At 36.2% G+C, this 19,162-nt stretch overlaps 1 protein-coding gene across 1 annotated transcript in view; it reads right to left on the reverse strand.

Moving 5' to 3' along the window:
* The window catches only part of Dhc36C (Dynein heavy chain at 36C), a 592,122-nt gene that overhangs the window by 459,122 nt on the left and 113,838 nt on the right, over positions 1-19,162 (reverse strand). The window contains exons 15-18 of the mRNA XM_090380456.1: positions 16,606-16,704; positions 16,139-16,273; positions 14,601-14,714; positions 704-853 (exon numbers count right to left, since the gene is read on the reverse strand). Coding sequence (XP_090236582.1) covers positions 704-853; positions 14,601-14,714; positions 16,139-16,273; positions 16,606-16,704 — 498 coding nt within the window. The remainder of the gene's footprint in view (positions 1-703; positions 854-14,600; positions 14,715-16,138; positions 16,274-16,605; positions 16,705-19,162) is intronic.

Below are 19,162 nucleotides of genomic sequence, written 5' to 3' on the forward strand. Positions count from 1 at the left end.
GCAAGAGTAGCTCATGGTGTCTTGTCAATGATATACAGGAATGTTTCTAGCAGGGATAAGGAGGTGATTATTCCCTTGTATAAGGCAATGGTTAGGCCACATCTTGAGTACTGTATACAGGTCTGGAGGCCTATTTCAAGAAGGATGTAGAGCTGCTGGAACGGGTAAAGAGAAGGGCAACAAGATTAGTGAATGGAACAAAGGGTTGCTCTTACGAAGAAAGGCTTAAGTTTTGCAAATTACAGAGTCTGGAGACTAGGCACCGGCGAGGTGATCTGATAGAGGTGTACAAGGCTTTGAATGGTTTGAGCATGCTCAATGCCAATGGGATTCTTCATCTTGCTCAGAATAATCACCTCAGAGGGCATAAATTCAAATTGAGGAAGGACGGATGTCGGATAGATGTGCGGAAATTTGCCTTTGGCCAGCGGGTGGTTGGTTGGTGGAACCGACTTCCATCACTTGTTGTTGAAGTTGATAGCCTAAACAAATTTAAAGCTCAACTGGACAGGTATTTCGAAAGAACGGAGGGGTGAAATGGGAGTGGTGTGTGTTTTTTTTTTTTTTTTTTTTTTTGGCTGATGCTGAATAAGCTTGCTTTCTTGCATCATATGCCTCTACTAATGCCAATGCTAAATATGTCCACCTAAAAATCTAAAATTATATAAATATTTTAATAATTTAGGCAACTTTACAGATTTACCTGTGACTGGGCAAAAGCTCTGTAACTTACTGCCAGAATACCATCAGACCACTCATGAGACACAGGATCAAACTGACCATAGAGCTGTCCCATTGTAATAGATTTTGGATTTATAACAATTATTTGAACACGATTTTCTTCCATAAGTTCCTTAAAAATAAATAATAAAATAATTTTTATAGTATAAATAAAATGTATAATATATTAAGCACAAGGAAAGAATACTAAACTGTAACCATTTCTACACTTATTTATATCTTGTGGAACAATTCTTGTATATTCATATAGTGAAATGATACAAATGCTGTTCGTGTCCGCACTTTTGCAGATACTATTTTACATGGTATTCTAATTTATGATTAATGATTAATATCTTCGAAATAGACTTTTGTAATAAATGTTTATAGGGAACTTTTTTCTTATTTTTAGATGTAGAATATGATCTTACATTTGTTCACATAATTTTGAAACACCTTGTGTATATATAGATAAAATATATAGAGCCAATTAGTGTGGGGTTAAAGTTTAGTCTAAAGAACTATCTGTTGGATCCACAGTAAAATTACAAGAAAGTATCTGTAAGAAAAATATGAAATTAGCAATGTGAAATTACTTATTGTTGCAATTATGATGATTTTGGTGTTTTTTTAAGGAGTCAACCACCAAAACTAAGGGAAATGCAACAGTTAAGCAAAAGGTCTCTGTTTCGAACACAAAATATACTTAGTGCAATGTAAATTATTGAAATAAAGAAGTGAATAAAAGTGGGAAAAGAGTATGATAGCTGACATATACCTTGTGGCTGACCCTACAGAGGCAGAAGAAATAATAATAACACCTAGTAAAAGTGAAAAAAACTAAGGAAATAATATTTGAAGATAGAAAGAAAAGAAATGAGAAGAAAGAATGAGATGGAATTAAAATAAATTACTGGGTCAAAGTGGTACTTACTAGCATGCCATGCTGATAATGGAGTGTGGGCCATGGGGCATGAGCCAACATGCAATGTAGGTGATTCTGAAAGTGAGAGAGATTCCCTAGGTGATTCTGAAAGTGAGAGAGATTCCCGCTATAAAATTGCATTTATAGAGAAATACCACAGAATTTGAATTTCTTCCCCCTCCCGACCACAGGCCTAGCATGGCTAAGGACCAATTTTTCCTGGAGAGTCTACATTGTCCTTACTGCTGCCATCATTCTTAGCGCCCCCAAAATCCCTGGAGAAATCAGTTCCAAGTCTCTGGGACAACTCTTTCACCTGGGTATTCCCCCCCCCCCTCCCACATGACTGGTGGGAATAGCCAAAAACCTTGCAAAGGGATTGCTTTGGAACTACTGGACCCATGGACTTGTGGTGTATATCAAGCAGCGACATTTCCAACCTCTACAAGAACAGCAGAAATTAAACCCGATAATCCAAACTCTTCCCGTTAATCCGTAAATCATGGACTCAACAGAAGAATGACAAGAAGAGACAAAAATCTTACTAACTGAGACTGGAGCCACACGGATTGCTGACCAGACTGAAGATAGGGACGACCTTAAACTAACTCCCATGACAAAGAAAAAAGAATAATAAACTGGTGGTCCCAAAGAGTGATAGGAAAATCAAGAATAACTTCTCAGAGCAGTAGGAACAGGAAGAAGTAACAAACACTCAAGCTGACATTGCAGTTCCCAAACAGCAGGACTCTTACCCCTTGCTAGACCCCATCCTGCCAGATGGCCCTGTGCTCACACAGATGCTAATATTAAGAATGCAACTGGAAGCATTAATGGCAAAGTCCAACAGCAGGACTACAAAACGACTGAGAAGCGAGATAATCACTATGTGGAATAAAATGGAAATTATTCTTTTCAAAATATGCAATGTGAACAAGAGAAAGCCACAGGGTTTCTTCTCTCCCATTTCTTCCATTTACAATTATTAATTATCTCTGATTTCATCATCTTACTTCCATACCATTATCTCTAACTTTACCTTCTTAACTCTTCTAGGGTCCTATTAAAGGGGTGGATGTTACAAATCCTGTTTACCAAAGCAAAAAAAAAAAAAAAAAATTGATTACATTTGCACTTCTTTTTTACACCATAAATTTTTACTAATTTCTATTTTTTCCATTTTCCAACTTATTATATTATTGGAAGAGAATTCCAAGTACTGTTTTATCTTTTTTTCTTACTTTTAGCTATAATAGCTGTTACATTCTCCTCACTCCTCAGAACTACCTTACCTTCTTGAGTACCAATGCAATGCCGACTGGGCTAGCCAGGTGGGTAAAGTGCCTGCCTGGCAACACAAAGGTCGCAGGTCCGAATCGCGCCTCGGCCTTGGATCAGAGTAAAATGCAAAAACCTTTGGGAGGTGTATTATGGCCACAGAAGCCGATGCGCCAACAACTAACAAAAAGAAAAGAAAAAGAAAGAAAGACCAATGCAATATATATATATATATATATATTTCAGTGTTTAAAGTAGTTAAAGTCCTAGGACCCACTGTGCTTTAGTGGGTCCTAATAACATCGTTGTTACCATTTTTATGTTAATCTTAATTTCAGGTAATCTTCTTTTACCTTCAGGCATTCTCAATTTTTTCAATAGTAATTACACTTGACAGGTCAACACCCCTACCCAAATACACTGAAAATATACATTTGTCTATATATATATATATATATAAAAAATTGAATTGAATTGAATATACAGTGGATTTCACCGATTAATCGGGGCAGCCATTTATTTAGGACAAATCTTAAAGAACAGGAACTAGTAGATGTTGGTGACTCTATTGTCAGGAAAACGGGGAACATGCTTTGTAAAAAGGGTATGTCTGCCAGGGGCAAAGGTTGATGATGTTGTAGAGCAGATATCATCTTTTAAGGGCACAAATGATGATAATGTTGTACACATTGGCACTAATGACATTAAGAGTAGGAGACCGGCAGAATTACTTAACAAGTACAGGTCACTGTTGAAAAAAAGCCGTGAATTAGTGTTGAATTTGAAAGTGTCTGCAATTCTACCCAGATATGATAGGAGAGAGTATATGATGAGAGCCTTGTTGATCAATTCGGCCCTGGAAAGATTGGGCAAGGCTCAAGGGGTAGAATTTTTCTCAGCCTGGTCTGTGCTTGTTAACAGAAGGGACAGCTTTTACAGGGATGGGATACACTTAAATAGAAAGGGTGCAAGAATATTTACTGATGCTATCAAGGCAGTGTTAGGTGGGTCGGAAAACTGCTAGCTTCGGGGGATACAAGGACTAATAGATTAACCATAGCCACTGGCAGAGGTGAAAATGATTCTTGCACTGCTTTTATTGGAATGAGCAGAAGCCTGGAAAACAAGATGCAGGATATTTCAGAGAGTGCTGGGAGTCATTGCGGTACAAGTAAACACATGGGTTATGTTATGATAGCTAAGAAAAATAACAGGTGCATGTATACTTGCATGTACACCAATGCTAGGAGTTTGGTAAATAAATTTGATGAATCTGAGGTATTGCTCAAAGCATCAAAGGTGGATATCGTTGGGATAACAGAGACATGGTGTCACACAGATATAAGGAATGCAAAACTGGAATTTGGGGAGTACAATGTCTACAGAAAGTATAGACAGGATAGGAAGGGAGGAGGGGTTATGCTATTAGTTAAGAAACACAAAATTTAAGGAAGTGAAGCGAGTCAACATCACTGGACAGTGCAGTGTCGAGTCAGTTTAGTGTGACATAAGCATTGGGAGATCAAAATTGAGAGTAGGAGTGTGCTACAGGCCTAATGACTCTGATGAGTATAATAAGAAACTGTACAGGGAAATAGAGTGGGCCAGTAAATCAGAGAGTCTTATAATCGGGGATTTTAATTTCCCAGATACTGACTGGAATTTGTGGGTTGGTCACTCACACACTAGCAAGGCTTTTGTGGATTTATTGGATGATTGTTTTCTACATCAGCATGTTCGGGAGGAAACTAGAGGGAGGAATACTCTTGATTTGATTATCAGTAGTGATTCTTCATGCATTAAGAATCTGAAGATAAATGAACCACTAGGTGGAAGTGATCACAGTGTGCTGAAGTGGGATTTACTCAAAGAGGTAACTACCATCAGGGGTAAAGAGAAGGGTTATTGCTTTTGTAAAGGCGACTACGATGGTCTGAGACAGTATTTAAATTCTATACAGTGGGATCAACTGATGATGTTACCAACAGCAAATTCAAAATGGGAAGTATTCAAAGAACTTATCTTGGAAGCTACTAGACTTTACATACCAATTAAGAAATATTGTTCAAGGTTTAGGCCTAAATGGATGTCAGATGAACTAATGAGACATATGGCAGAGAAGAAAATGCATGGGATACATATAAATCAACACGTGACACAGAAGCCTCTGATGGATATAAGCTGGTCTGTAACCAAGTTACAAAGGAGGTTAGGCAGGCGAAGGCAGATTACGAGAAATCTTTGGCAAGGGATGCAAAGAAAAACAGCAAAGAGTTCTTTACCTATATAAACTCTAGAAGGAAGGAGATGAATCAGATTGGTCCACTTGATATCGATGGGTCAACTGTTGATGATCCTGCTCAGGTAGCTAACAAACTAAATGAATATTTTGCATCGACATTCACACATGAAGAGTTATTCAGCGAGGGGAATGCCAGAGGTGTATTCAACTCTGGCAGTAAGCTAGATAATCTTGTAATAACTGAGAGTAAAGTGGAGGAGAAATTATTGAAGATAAACACAAGAAAGGCACCTGGGGTGGATGGGATCTATCCAGTTATATTAAAGGAGGCAGCAAAGGAAGTAAGCAAACCCTTAGCCATAATTATGAGAACTTCCTTGGAATCAGGGGAGGTACACATAGACTGGAGATGTGCAAATGTGATCCCAATTCACAAAGGAGAATCAAAGGCTGACACGAGTAATTATAGACATGTAAGTTTAACTTCTGTTCCCGGAAAATTAATGGAGGCACTGGTTAAAGAAGCACTGCAGGATCATCTAGACAAGACTTCAGTTATAGCTCGGACACAGCATGGTTTTGTTAAGGGGAAGTCTTGCCTGACCAATTTGATTGGATACTATGATGCAGTCACAAAAGAACTGGATGCAGGGAATAATTTTGATATTATATACTTGGATCTTAGAAACGCTTTTGATACTGTTGTATATGGAAGACTGCTGCACAAATTGGAGCAGTGTGGCATTGGAGGCAAATTGCTGCTATGGATAAAGGGGTGGTTGAGGGGTAGAAGACAGAGTGGTAATCAATGCACACTGCTCATCATGGACTAATGTTATTAGTGGAGTCCCTCAGGGTTCAGTGTTGGGTCAATTATTGTTTTCTGTATTTATAAATGATATTGATGATGGTATATCAAGCTTAATGTCCAAGTTTGCAGACGATACGAAGGTTGGCATTGTTGTTAAAGACACTACTGATGCTATGCTGCTGCATCAGGATCTGGAAAGGTTGAGCAGATGGGCTGATAGGTGGCAAATGAAGTTTAACATTGATAAATGTAAAGTACTACGTATGGGAAACAGCAACCCCAAAGCAACGTATCAACTCTGTGGTACTACACTGACAGTGGTAGAGAATGAAAAGGACTTGGGAATAATTGTGCAGGGCAGATATGAAGTTCTCTGAGCAGTGTAGACGGGCTGGAAGAGTAGCTCATGGTGTCTTATCAATGATATACAGGAATTTTTCTAGCAGGGATAAGGAGATGATTATTCCCTTATATAAGGCAATGGTCAGGCCACGCCTTGAGTACTATATACAGGTCTGGAGGCCTCATTTCAAGAAGGATGTAGAGCTGCTGGAACGAGTACAGAGAACGAGTACAGTGAATGGAACAAAGGGTTGCTCTTACGAAGAAAGGCTTAAGTTTTGCAAATTAGTGTCTGGAGAATAGGCACCAGTGAGGTGATCTGATAGAGGTGTATAAAGCCTTGAATGGTTTGAGCATGCTCAATGCTGTTGGGATTCTGCCTCTTGCTCAGAATAATCACCTGAGAGGGCATAAATTCAAATTGAGGAAAGACAGATGTAGGATAGATGTGCGGAAATTTGCCTTTAGCCAGCAGGTAGTTGGTTGGTGGAACAGACTTCCATCCTTAAGGCTTAAGTTTTGCAAATTAGTGTCTGGAGAATAGGCACCAGTGAGGTGATCTGATAGAGGTGTATAAAGCCTTGAATGGTTTGAGCATGCTCAATGCTGTTGGGATTCTGCCTCTTGCTCAGAATAATCACCTGACAGGGCATAAATTCAAATTGAGGAAAGACATATGTAGGATAGATGTGCGGAAATTTGCCTTTAGCCAGCAGGTAGTTGGTTGGTGGAACAGACTTCCATCCGTTGTTGTGGAAGTTGATAGCCTAAATAAATTTAAGGCTCATCTGGACTGGTATTTCGAATGAATGGAGGGGTGAAGTGGAAGTTTTTTTGGTTTTTTTTTTTTTTTTGTATTTTGGCTGATGCTGCATAAGCTTGCTTTATTGCATCATATGCCTCTACTAATGCTAATGCTAACAGAACTTAATTGAGAAAATAGCCAGGGTTTTCTTTGCTTAATTGGGACAACATGCTGTATAATCAGGCAGGAGACCACTGCATTCGAGATTACTCACAATTGTCTCCGAACGGACCACATGGTCCATTTGGAGTACACTTCCATCGTTATCATATGGTTCAGTTATAAGAATGAATTCTGAATGCCTTTGTTATATTTTTCTAAAGCACATTTCTGGAGGTCACAATCATAAAACAATAAAAACACTTTGCACTTTCCGGTTTATTGGACTTTTCTGTTAGTGGAGTCTATTACAAACAGGTAGTTTGTTTGTTTGTTATTGGGTTTTTAGGAGCATTAGCAACTAAGGCCATATTGCTCCGGGATATGCGGTGGTCATTCCCTGACCTTTTCCGCATTCTCCGTATTTGGTGGTGACGGGCTCGAACCCCGGTCTAATCAAGAAGCGTGTGCTATGCACTGCTGCTCCTTCCCACCTGGCTACGGAGGCGCCTAAACAGGTAGTAAACTTGATCTTATTGCATTTGTGATAAATACTGATGGCTGGAATTCTGTGGAATTTTATGTTATTAGGATGAAATGTGTTTCCCCTTCCATGAAATCTTCATCATATAAAAAAGATAAATACATTTTCAAAATCTTCTCTTCGTTCCTATTTTTTAAGCTTCCTAAACTTGTTACTCCATATCTCACTTGCACGTATCATGTTAGTTGCAATGTTCTTTGTTATTGATTGCCTTATCTTTTTTACTGTTTTTAATTTTACAACCCAAAACGAAATGTTAGTGAACAGAAATATCAATTTGTTAGCATGTATAGATTACAGTATTAATTAAGCTATGTATATAAGTGTAAATTTATTTTTATTTTGCTAACCTGAGGAAAATATTCTTCTGATTTTCATGCATCATTTAATTTTTCATGGGGCATAAAAATTTGGTAAGGTAATAAAGTGTAAATTTGGGCTTAATATATCTTTCCTGTTATAGCCTGCGGATAATATTCCTCCTATTTTCACTTATTAGAATCACCATTTAATAGAATTAAAATTCAATTCACAAACATGATCACAATGAACGGGGCTCACTACGTATCATATAGTGAACGGTATTTTATTATGGAGAGTCCATCATAACGTGATTTGATTATACAGTGAACAAATTGTAAAGCAGGGGTCCATTGTATTTTTAACTAATTACATGAACCTTCGCATAATTGGGGCAGCTGCTTAATTGGGCCAAAGTGCACTAGTCCCAACGTGTCCAGAATAGCATTGGCATTAGCATTAGTAGAGGCATTTGATGCAAGAAAGCAAGCTTATGCAGCATCAGCCAAAAAAAAAAAAAATAAAGTAAAATAAATAAATAAAAAATAACCACTTCCACTTCACCCCTCTGTTCGTTCGAAATACCTGTCCAGCCGAGCCTTAAACTTATTTAGGCTATCAACTTCCACGACAAGGGATGGAAGTCTGTTCCACCTACCAACCATCCGCTGGCTAAAGGCAAATTTCCGCACATCTATCCTACATCTGTCTTTCCTCAATTTGAATTTATGCCCTCTCAGGTGATAATTCTGAGCAAGAGGAAGAATCCCATCAGCATTGAGCATGCTTAAACCATTCAAGGCTTTATACACCTCTATCAGATCACCTTGCTGGTGCCTAGCTCCAGACACTGTAATTCGCAAAACTTCAGCCTTTCTTCGTAAGAGCACCCCTTTGTTCGATTCACTAATCTTGTTGCCCTTCTCTGTACTCGTTCCAGCAGCTCTACATCCTTCTTGAAATGAGGCCTCCAGGCCTGTATACAGTACTCTAGGTGTGGCCTGACCATTGCCTTATACAAGGGAATAATCACCTCCTTATCCCTGCTAGAAAAATTCCTATATATCATTGACAATACACCATGAGCTACTCTTGCAGCCTGTCTGCACTGTCAGAGAACTTCATATATGCCTGCACAACCACCCACAGGTCCCTTTCATTCTCTACCACTGTCAGTGTAGTACCACAGAGTTGAGACGTTGCTCTGTGGTTGCTATTTCCCATATGCAGTACTTTACATTTGTCAATGTTAAACTTCATTTTCCACCTCTCAACCCATCTGCTCAATCTTTCCAGATCCTGTTGTGTCAGTAGTGTCCTTGACAACCCTGCCAACCTTTGTATCATCTGCAAACTTGGACATTAAGCTTGATATACCATCATCAATATCATTTATAAATACAGAAAACAATAAAAGACCCAATACTGAACCCTGAGGGACTCCACTAATAACATTAGTCCACGATGAGCAGTGTCCATTGATTACCACTCTCTGTCTTCTCCCCCTCAACCACCCCTTTATCCATAGCAGCAATTTGCCTCCAATGCCACACTGCTCCAATTTGTGCAGCAGTCTTCCATGTGCAACAGTATCAAAAGACTTTCTAAGATCCAAGTATATAACATCAAAGTTATTCCCTGCATCCAGTTCTTTTGTGACTGCATCATAGTATCCAATCAAATTGGTCAGGCAAGACTTCCCCTTAACAAAACCATGCTGTGTCTGAGCTATAAGTGAAGTCTTGTCTAGATGATCCTGCAGTGCTTCTTTAACCAATGCCTCCATTAATTTTCCGGGAACAGAAGTTACACTCACAGGTCTATAATTACTTGTGTCAGCCTTTGATCCTCCTTTGTGAATTGGAGTTACATTTGCACATCTCCAGTTCATGGGTACCTCCCCTGAGTCCAAGGAAGCTCTCATAATTATGGCTAAGGGTTTGCTTACTTCCTTTGCTGCCTCCTTTAATATAACTGGATAGATTCCATCCACCCCAGGTGCCTTTCTTGTGTTTATCTTCAACAATTTTCCTCCACTTTACTCTCAGTTATTACAAGATTCTCTAGCTTACTGCCAGAGTTGAATACACCTCTGGCATTCCCCTCGCTGAATAACTCCTCATGTGTGAATGTCGATGCAAAATATTCATTTAGTTTGTTAGCTACCTGAGCAGGATCATCAACAGTTGACCCATCGATATCAAGTGGACCAATCTGGTTCATCCCCTTCCTTCTAGAGTTCACATAAGTAAAGAACTCTTTGCTGTTTTTCTTTTTCTTCGCATCCTTTGCCAAGGATTTCTCGTAATCTGCCTTTGCCTGCCTAACCTCCTTTGTAACTTGATTACAGATCAACTTGTATCTATAACTGATTAATGTCATTGAATAAATGGTTAAACATTACATCAAACTGTGATATTAGTTAATATAGAATATGGAAGATTATTATATGTGTGTATATATATATATATTAATAGTATGAACCAGAGCTATAATGCTCAATATGTTCTATGTTGATATCAATATTAGTAAAAGAATAAGAGAAGTTTACCTCAATATGTACGTAGAACACTTCTTATTATACATTAAAGTGTTCTACATATCATATTGAGGTAAACTTTTCTTATTCTTTTACAAATATATATATTAAATGAGTTATATGGTAGGTTGATAATCATTAATATACTGAATTTATGAGCTAGTGCCTTTGCAGTGGCAATAAATACACTATGCCCATAATGTAATATATATATCATATTATTTTGTTAAATGTATGTATGTATTAGTTTATGGGAAAGATTATCATACCTAGATAAATGTATGGAGAACACATAAGTGAAGTATGTTACATATACACAAAGGATAATATACAAAAAACTTATTACTGTATACCTACAATCAGAGAACTCCTTATTGTTGTTTTTTCCTTTCAATTTGGGTGGTTAATTCCAGAAGTAGTCACCCAGATTGTAGGTACACACAGTGGCAGATTTCGGCACAGGCACACGAGGCGCGTGTCTGGGGCCTCTTAAATAGAGGGGGGCCTCAAATCTCAGGTCTCAAAAAAAAAAAAAAAATTGTTTCATTTTTACACTCATCATTATTACCGTTACTGAATAAAACTATAATTTAATATGAGAAGTTAGTAAACTCTTATGCGAATATCCCTACATATTATATGAAATATCTATGCGAACTAAGTGAATCTGAAGTAGAATACGTATTATCATTAATGCTTAGTTGTGCCATTTTTTCATTTAAACATTAGTTAAAATATGTATGAAAGAATTGCACAACCAAAATGATTAAAACCGCAACACTAAATCTAGAGCGCATGCTATAGTAAAAACGTGTGCGTAGAATGCACACTGTAGTGGTACCAAAAATATTTAGAGGGGACCTCAAAATTGAATTGCACCTGGGGCCTCTCAAGTGCTAAATCTGCCACTGGGTATACAGCAATAAGTTTTTCGCATATTATCCTTTGTGTATATGTAACATACTTCATTTATGCATTCTCCATAGATTTATCTAGGTATGTCTCTTATGATAATCTTCTCCATAAATTAATACATACATTTAATAAAATAATATAGTATATATATAAACTTATGCAAATTAGAAATAAAAATGGAAACAGGCTAGTTAATACTGAAAAAAAAAAAAAAAGATAATTATCATATAAGGATACACTGAATGGTACATTATCAAGGGCTAGCACCATTCAACACATCGAAATAATAATCAGCAAAAGCTATCAGTTTCTGATAGCTTTTACTGAGCTTTCTGAGTTAGAAAGATGTAATAAAAAAGTAATAATTTATCCAACGTTTAGGAGTATACTGGCAGAATAACAGCTAGCCCAACAGGCAGCAGACCAAAAACTATAAATACAAATTATGTACAAAAGATGGGGGGGGGGGAAGCTGACAGAGCATAAGAAAAAAAACTGAGGCTAAAAAATGCAAAGTGAGGGAAGAAATTGGATAGAAATAGTACCCCACTCCTCCTCGAATACTCTAATAATTCATGGGGCATAAAAATTTAGAATATGATAGCATACAGACATAAAGAGAAGATCAAAGCATATAGCAAAGGTACATGGACATAACAGCAGTGTAACTACCTGACCCATTAGGTGGGGTCCTGGTATTTCATCAAGGCATCAATCATTGAATATGTAATAAATCAATTAAAAACAAACTTATAGTAAAATGCAGAAAACATTTAAGCAAAAAGAAAACTGAGAAAGGAAAACATTCAATATTAGAATATTTAATGGTATTTATATATCGGTATTTAATTGGTGTACACACACACACACACACACACACACACACACACACACACACACACACACACACACACACACACACACACACGATCCTTGTTACTTGAGGATAATTGGTTCCAGAAAATTCCTCTTAAAACAGGGACCAATTTTCGTAATGTTTATTATTTAAATAAAAATAAATGCAACTAGGCATAATATTTAAAGAGTTTAAGATTCTGTATCTATATAACATTTGTGTAGATACACTATTGACAACTCTTAAAGAAACACTATGATAGTAGTCTGAAAAACATCATTTCATCTGTATCTAATACTGTGCTCACCCTTCACAGCAAGTTGCCCATGTATTGCACTACCTCAAATAAGTAATGCTTCACTAATAGAAAAGACTGCTGTTACTTATTCTCGGTGGCCGCCACCACCCAGACAACACTGTTTCAAAGCTAGTAGGTTTTTCATTAGAGGGTGGGCAGTTACTGTGGTATTGCAAGTGAAGCATTACTTATTTGAGGTAGTGCAATACATGGGCAACTCGTTGTGAAGGATGAATAGATATGATGTATCTACACCGATATTATATGGTAATGTTTATTATGCACTTGTACATAGTAAAAAATTGATGAAGGAACTGAAAAATGAGAAAATTATTTTATTGGGCATTTTTTTATTATATGTTACACAATGTAAGATTAAGTAAAGTTTATTGAAGTTACACTATTTTTCAGTTGTATGTATAAAGAATGAATTCGGAATAGTTAAGTGGGTTTTTTTTTGTCTTATTTTTTCAGATAAAATTGTGCCATAGCATTTAATTGTCTTTAACTTTGCGCTTAACATCTGTTGCATGATCATGAAGATCTACACAAAAAAATTTTATCAATTTTTTCAAGGGAAAAAGCTTTAATTCTTTAATTTTCAAATCCTCATAACTGCAGGGACTCAGATACCAGGGACCCCTCCCATATATACACTGCACTGCCACTTTATTAGGTACACCCCTGCTGTGCACACAAATGGTTCCTCCCACAATGTTGCAAGTCACATGACCACAGTTGTGGATATAAAAGCAGCAGAACAACTGTCTAGTATCAGTTAAATTTTACACGCACCACAGTTTCAAGGGTGTATTGAGAACAGTACAATGAACAGAAAATATTCTCGCAATGGCATTCCGGTGGAAGAAAATTGCTTGTTGATGAGAGAGGTCAGAGGAGGATGGCTAGATTTGTGCAAGCAAACAGATGGGCCACAATGTTGCACGTCACATCAGAATACAAATATTGTATTCTGATGCACAGAACAAACTCTTGGTGCACAGAACAAAATATCACAACAGACCACTAGTCGCCCTTTGTCGCAAATGGGCTACAACAGTCAACGGCCACATTGCGTACCTTTTTTATCAATGAAGAACAAGAGAGCACATCTCCTGTGGGCACAGCAACACCAGTACTGGACTATCAAGGATTGGAAAACAGTTGCTTGGTCTGACGAGTCGAAGTTCCTGGTGCATCATGTTGATGGAAGGCTCAGAATTTGGCGAAAACAACATGAATTGATGGACCCGTCATGTCTACCGACTATTGTGCAAGATGGTGGGGGTAGTATTATGGTGTGAGGAATGTTTTCTTGGCACACACTGGGTCCATTGATACCCATAGATTCACTTCTGAATGCCACATCATACCTAAACATTGTTCCTGACCAAGCGCATCCGTTCATGTTGACAGTTTATCCTCAGTCAGATGGTTACTTCCAGCAGGATAATGTGCCAGTGCACAAAGCCCGAATCACTATGGAATGGTTCCAGGAACACGACAATGACTTTTCTTTGTTGCAGTGGCCCACTCAGTCCGTGGATCTCAATCCTACTGAATATCTTTGGGATGAGCTGGAAAGGGCTGTTCGCTGCAGGCCTACACCTCCATTGAATCTCAAGGAACTGCGTGACACACTCGTCTGCATGGTACTCCATTCCTGCACAACGTTTTCAGCATCTTGTTCAATCCATGCCTAGACAAATTCAGGCTGTTTTGAAGGCTAAAGGAAGCTCAACGCACTACTAGGTAGGTGTACCTAATAAAGTGGCATATGTATATATATATATATATGCCACCAATAAAAATCATTATTACTCATAACAACAAAAGTTAAGTATTTTCATCTACTATTTAATAAAATAATTAATAAATGAATGAATTAATGCCTCTTTTTTTTGTTATTTAAAAAGAACAATTTACCTGTTCATGTAGGTCACCTAATGCCCGAGCCAAAATTCGATATGCACATGTCTTTCCACCAAATGGAAATCCAACAATCATAAAGCCATGGCGCACAATCATCATCTCATACACCTAAGATAATATATGAATAAAGAGCAAATTACTTAAATGAAAAGAAAAAAGGTAGTTATCCTACAGCAGTAACTTTGTATGTATGAGTATCTCAGCAACTAATTCAAACAGAAACGCACAAGAAACATCATGCTATCAAAATCAAATCTCTCATTTCAACTGCACTTTAGAGCAAACACGGTTAACAAAATACAAATGAAAATTAGTGGAAGAAGTGGCCACAGCAATCTAAATGTTCATTGTCATCATGAAGAAATAGCAGCTGAAGATTAATATTGACAAATGCAAGGTACTGCATATGGGTAGAGGTAATCCCAGATTAACATATCACCTCTGTGGAGCTACACTCAGGGCAGTGGTAAATGAAAAAGACCTGGGGGGGGAGTAATTGTGCAGTCAGATGTCAAGTTCTTTGAGTAGTGCAAATATTCTGCCAAGACAACTCATGGGGTTTTGTCAATAATATACAGGAACTTTGCTAGCAGGGATAATAAGGTGATTATTCCACTGTACAAGGCAATGGTTAGGCCTCATTTTGAGTACTGTATACAGGTCTGGAGGCCTCAGTTTATAAAAGATGTATATCTGCTGGAATGGGGGCAGAAAAGGATAATGAGATTAATGAAGAGCACAAAAGGGAGTCTAACCAAGAAAGTCTCAATGTTGCAAATTGCTGCCCCTGAAGACTAGGCACCTCTGAGGCAATCTGATTGAGGTGTTTAAAGCTTTTAATGGATTGAGCAAGTTCAAGGCTGATAGCACTATTCTTCTTGCTTAGACTGCACATGTGAGGGGCATAAATTCAAATTGAGGACGTATGGTTGCAGGAAAATCATTCAGAAGCTTGCCTTCAGCCAGCAGGTGGTCAACTGTTGGAACAAAATTATCGGAGGGGATGGACAGATTTTTTTTTTTTTTTTTTTGGCTGATGCTTTATAAGCTTGCATTTTTTGCCACTAATACTAATATATAAGAAGATTTACAACAGTTTTGACACATGGCCATAGTAGCAGTGCCTCTAAACTCAGATTCAATTACAACCATCCAGTTAACTAAAATACTTTTCTGAATTACATTTTTCTATCTTGCCATCTTGGAAACACTTTTTTTCCACCATTACTAGCAACTGGCTGATCTAATATTAACTAATATAGTTTTTAACTGAATAACAAAAAGAGGCAAAACCATTATTCATTAAAAGTTGATAGTATTACTGATTCTAATTGCACAGCTAATGGTTCTGTTCAGACAGTAAGCGATATTAAAAAAGGTGTCCTTCCATCTCTGATGGAGTATTACAGTAGTGCTTATGCAGAAATTAAAGCTTAAAGTAAATGTTTAAAATAAAGTTATGACTATTACAAGTTTATATTCTTTCTTGTAAATCAAAATTTAACAGAAAATTTAAAGAAAAAGAAAGTGACCTGTTGTATTTTTTCCAGAAAGAAATCTATACATTGTAGATTTTTCTTCTTACAGTTTTCTTCGACAGCAGCATTCAAATGTTGGTAATCAGGCGTTGGAAGTGTTATTCCAGGAAACAAGTCTGAAGTGATACCCTGAATGAGACAATAAAATATTTACCTTTTTTTGATATAAAAGAAATACTTTAATTAAACACTTGGTTTTTAATTGTTATTGTGAAATTTTCACTAAAATGGTATTTTTTGTAATAGGATTTTACTGAAATTGCATTTGAAATATTAAATATTTTGGGATAGCCTTAAATAAGAAAATTCTCTAAACAATTGAAATAAAATACAAGAATCTTCTTAACACTAAATTGAAATTCAATATCCAAACTAACTTCAATTATCATAAGATACAAAAAGTTACATTTAGTCAGATTTTATATCATATTTAAAATACATTTTCTAAAGGGCTTACTTACTGCAAACAGGGGAAGATCGTGCGTTAAAAACTTGGGAAGATTAACATCTTTAATGGAGCGCAATACAAGAATATCTTCACTCTCATCTGGATACTTCAACTGTTAAAATATAAATGTTTACTTTCATTCAACAGAATATTTTAAATGTAAATACAAAATTCCTACTGTAATGTGAAAAAGAAAGACACTATTTTCACTACATTAAAAAAGTCTATATTTTTTGGCTGGTAACAAGGACACTTTTGTTGTTACAAGTTATAAACAAAAGTATTCTTGTAAAAAAAAAAATTAGTAATTTAAAAATTATTTAATAATGAGTATGAGTATGGCATAGGACACAAGTCCTTTAAAGATGATTATTCAACAAAATAATGATATTATAAAGGGTATTTATTAATGAAAGTAATAAACTATTGATATAACTGTTTGATACTCATTCAGAATAAATGCATATACTACCTCCATGTTTCTTAAGAATGTTTTCTGTGAGAAATTTCGATATGTGATGGTAATCCTTTTTTCCCTGAGAAAATTGTGTTTCCCACAATATTCAGTTCTCTGAGTAGTATATCATTCAATATTTAAACGTTCTGCGACTCTCCAAAGAAAATTGCACAATCCTGGGAAAGCTAACATCATGAAATTCATATAGATTAAATGACAAGGAAGAACTAAAAAAAAAATAAGTGAGTTAATGAGCCAAGAAGAATAACCCATAAAAACTGTAAAAACAAAATTAAAAAAACCCTTTGAATTACTAAGCATATTATATTAAAAAATATGAAGATAAATTGAAATCAGGCAAATCCTAAGCTCAATTAGCTTTTCCAAACATCAAGGAGATTGGCAAAATGGAATTAGGCAGAATGGAATGGAGTAAATAACTAAAACAGAATGCAGCACTTAAACAGAAAAACAGATTTATTTGTGGATTAAAAACTACTTTTATGTTTTCATTTATATACAATTAACAAAATATAAAATTAATAATTAACAAAATCAGTGAGGTAGTTGAAGGTAACTAGATGTAAATATAGATGCTAATGCCACATTTAGAATTTAAAAGTTTTGCAGACCACCATCTGTGAAACACTACTTGAGAAATGTCACTGTGGAATACTGATCTGGGAAGTAATAATAGAGTTATCTAATTATCCACCAGTATTCAATTCCTAAAATTCATTTCATGTATAAGGGTAGGTAGGTGGTGCCAATGACCATAACTCCAAGGTATGTAAGGCCAAATGGATTAAGATATACAATGCACCGCAGTAAAATTTTTTGGCCTGCAATACTGATTTGGCCTTGTCTTAATTTACATATTATTGTATGATATTTGATTTTAAGAAAACTGAGCTGAAACAAAAAAAAGATTAAATTCTAATCTGAAGTGTCATGTGTTTATATTTTGAAATCTAAAATATATAAAATAACAAAAAATATCCTTCACATTTATACTTGTCAATCAATACTTCAACACCATTTTCAATTGATAAGTCAAACTAAGAATTGTGAAGATAGACTAAGGTAGATATGAAGTAAAAGTGTTTTAAAAGGGAAAAGGTTTTGGAATAGTACAAAAATGTATCTTGCAAAAATTGTTTGTTCTTTATGTGTGTGTACACACTGTCATAATTTTCTTCCACACAACTTCTACCCTAATTGGTTTGAGAATGAGGGTAGCCTGTGCAGACGCAGCTTATTGCCACTCCTGGAACAGAGAAGTTTTTTCTGATTTATTTTCTGTTTTATTAGCTTAAATTGGCATATTAACTTATTTTCTAGAGTAGCTTTATATTCCTAGTTATGATACTTAGTTTAACGTTTAACTTAGATAGAGATTTTGTAGGTATTACTTAGTATCGGTAAGGGTATCAAATCCACGTGTTACAAGTTGCAGCTCCGTTGAACGAGAGGTTTTTTAACCACATTTAGCCGATTTATTAACCAATCGTTATATCAAATTTTTTCTATAAGTAGCTTATAGACCTAATCAGCATCCTTAGTTTATTCTCAATTGAGACAGCAAGATTTGGAAGTTAATCAATACTTAAGTGTCCATAGAAGTACCGTTCGTAAATTACCGCCATTGTACACAATACAACATATCCCAAACTCGATAGCATAAGCTTAGTATAGTATAGTGCATAATATAATATTGTCAATCAATCAGTAATTCTATTAATCTTGATAAACTTCACTGTCAATTAAATTGTACTTTTAACTATATATATATAACAACTTAGATTACAAACGTAACATAAATAATTAATACATAACTTGATACGGAAGTTATATAAAGGGAACTCGTAGATAACACTCGATACTGAAAAATAAATATAGCGTTATAACTGTTGGGATCCAAGTTTAGGGTTTTAATTTTATACTGAAATTGAAATTTTATTGAAATTAAATCGAAATCATGACTCAGACCAGAGCAGCAAAGCAAAAGGCTCAAGCTAATGGGAGTGCTGTGGCTCAGGGGAGAACTGAGGGGGGGCAGTTACCCTCTGAATCACAGCCTTTTAAAATGCACTGCTTGCTTGATGTTTGTGGA

Source organism: Mastigoproctus giganteus, chromosome 8 (genome assembly GCF_048544385.1).
Source record: "Mastigoproctus giganteus isolate SK-2022 chromosome 8, ASM4854438v1, whole genome shotgun sequence".
NCBI classification, from domain to species: domain Eukaryota; kingdom Metazoa; phylum Arthropoda; class Arachnida; order Uropygi; family Thelyphonidae; genus Mastigoproctus; species Mastigoproctus giganteus.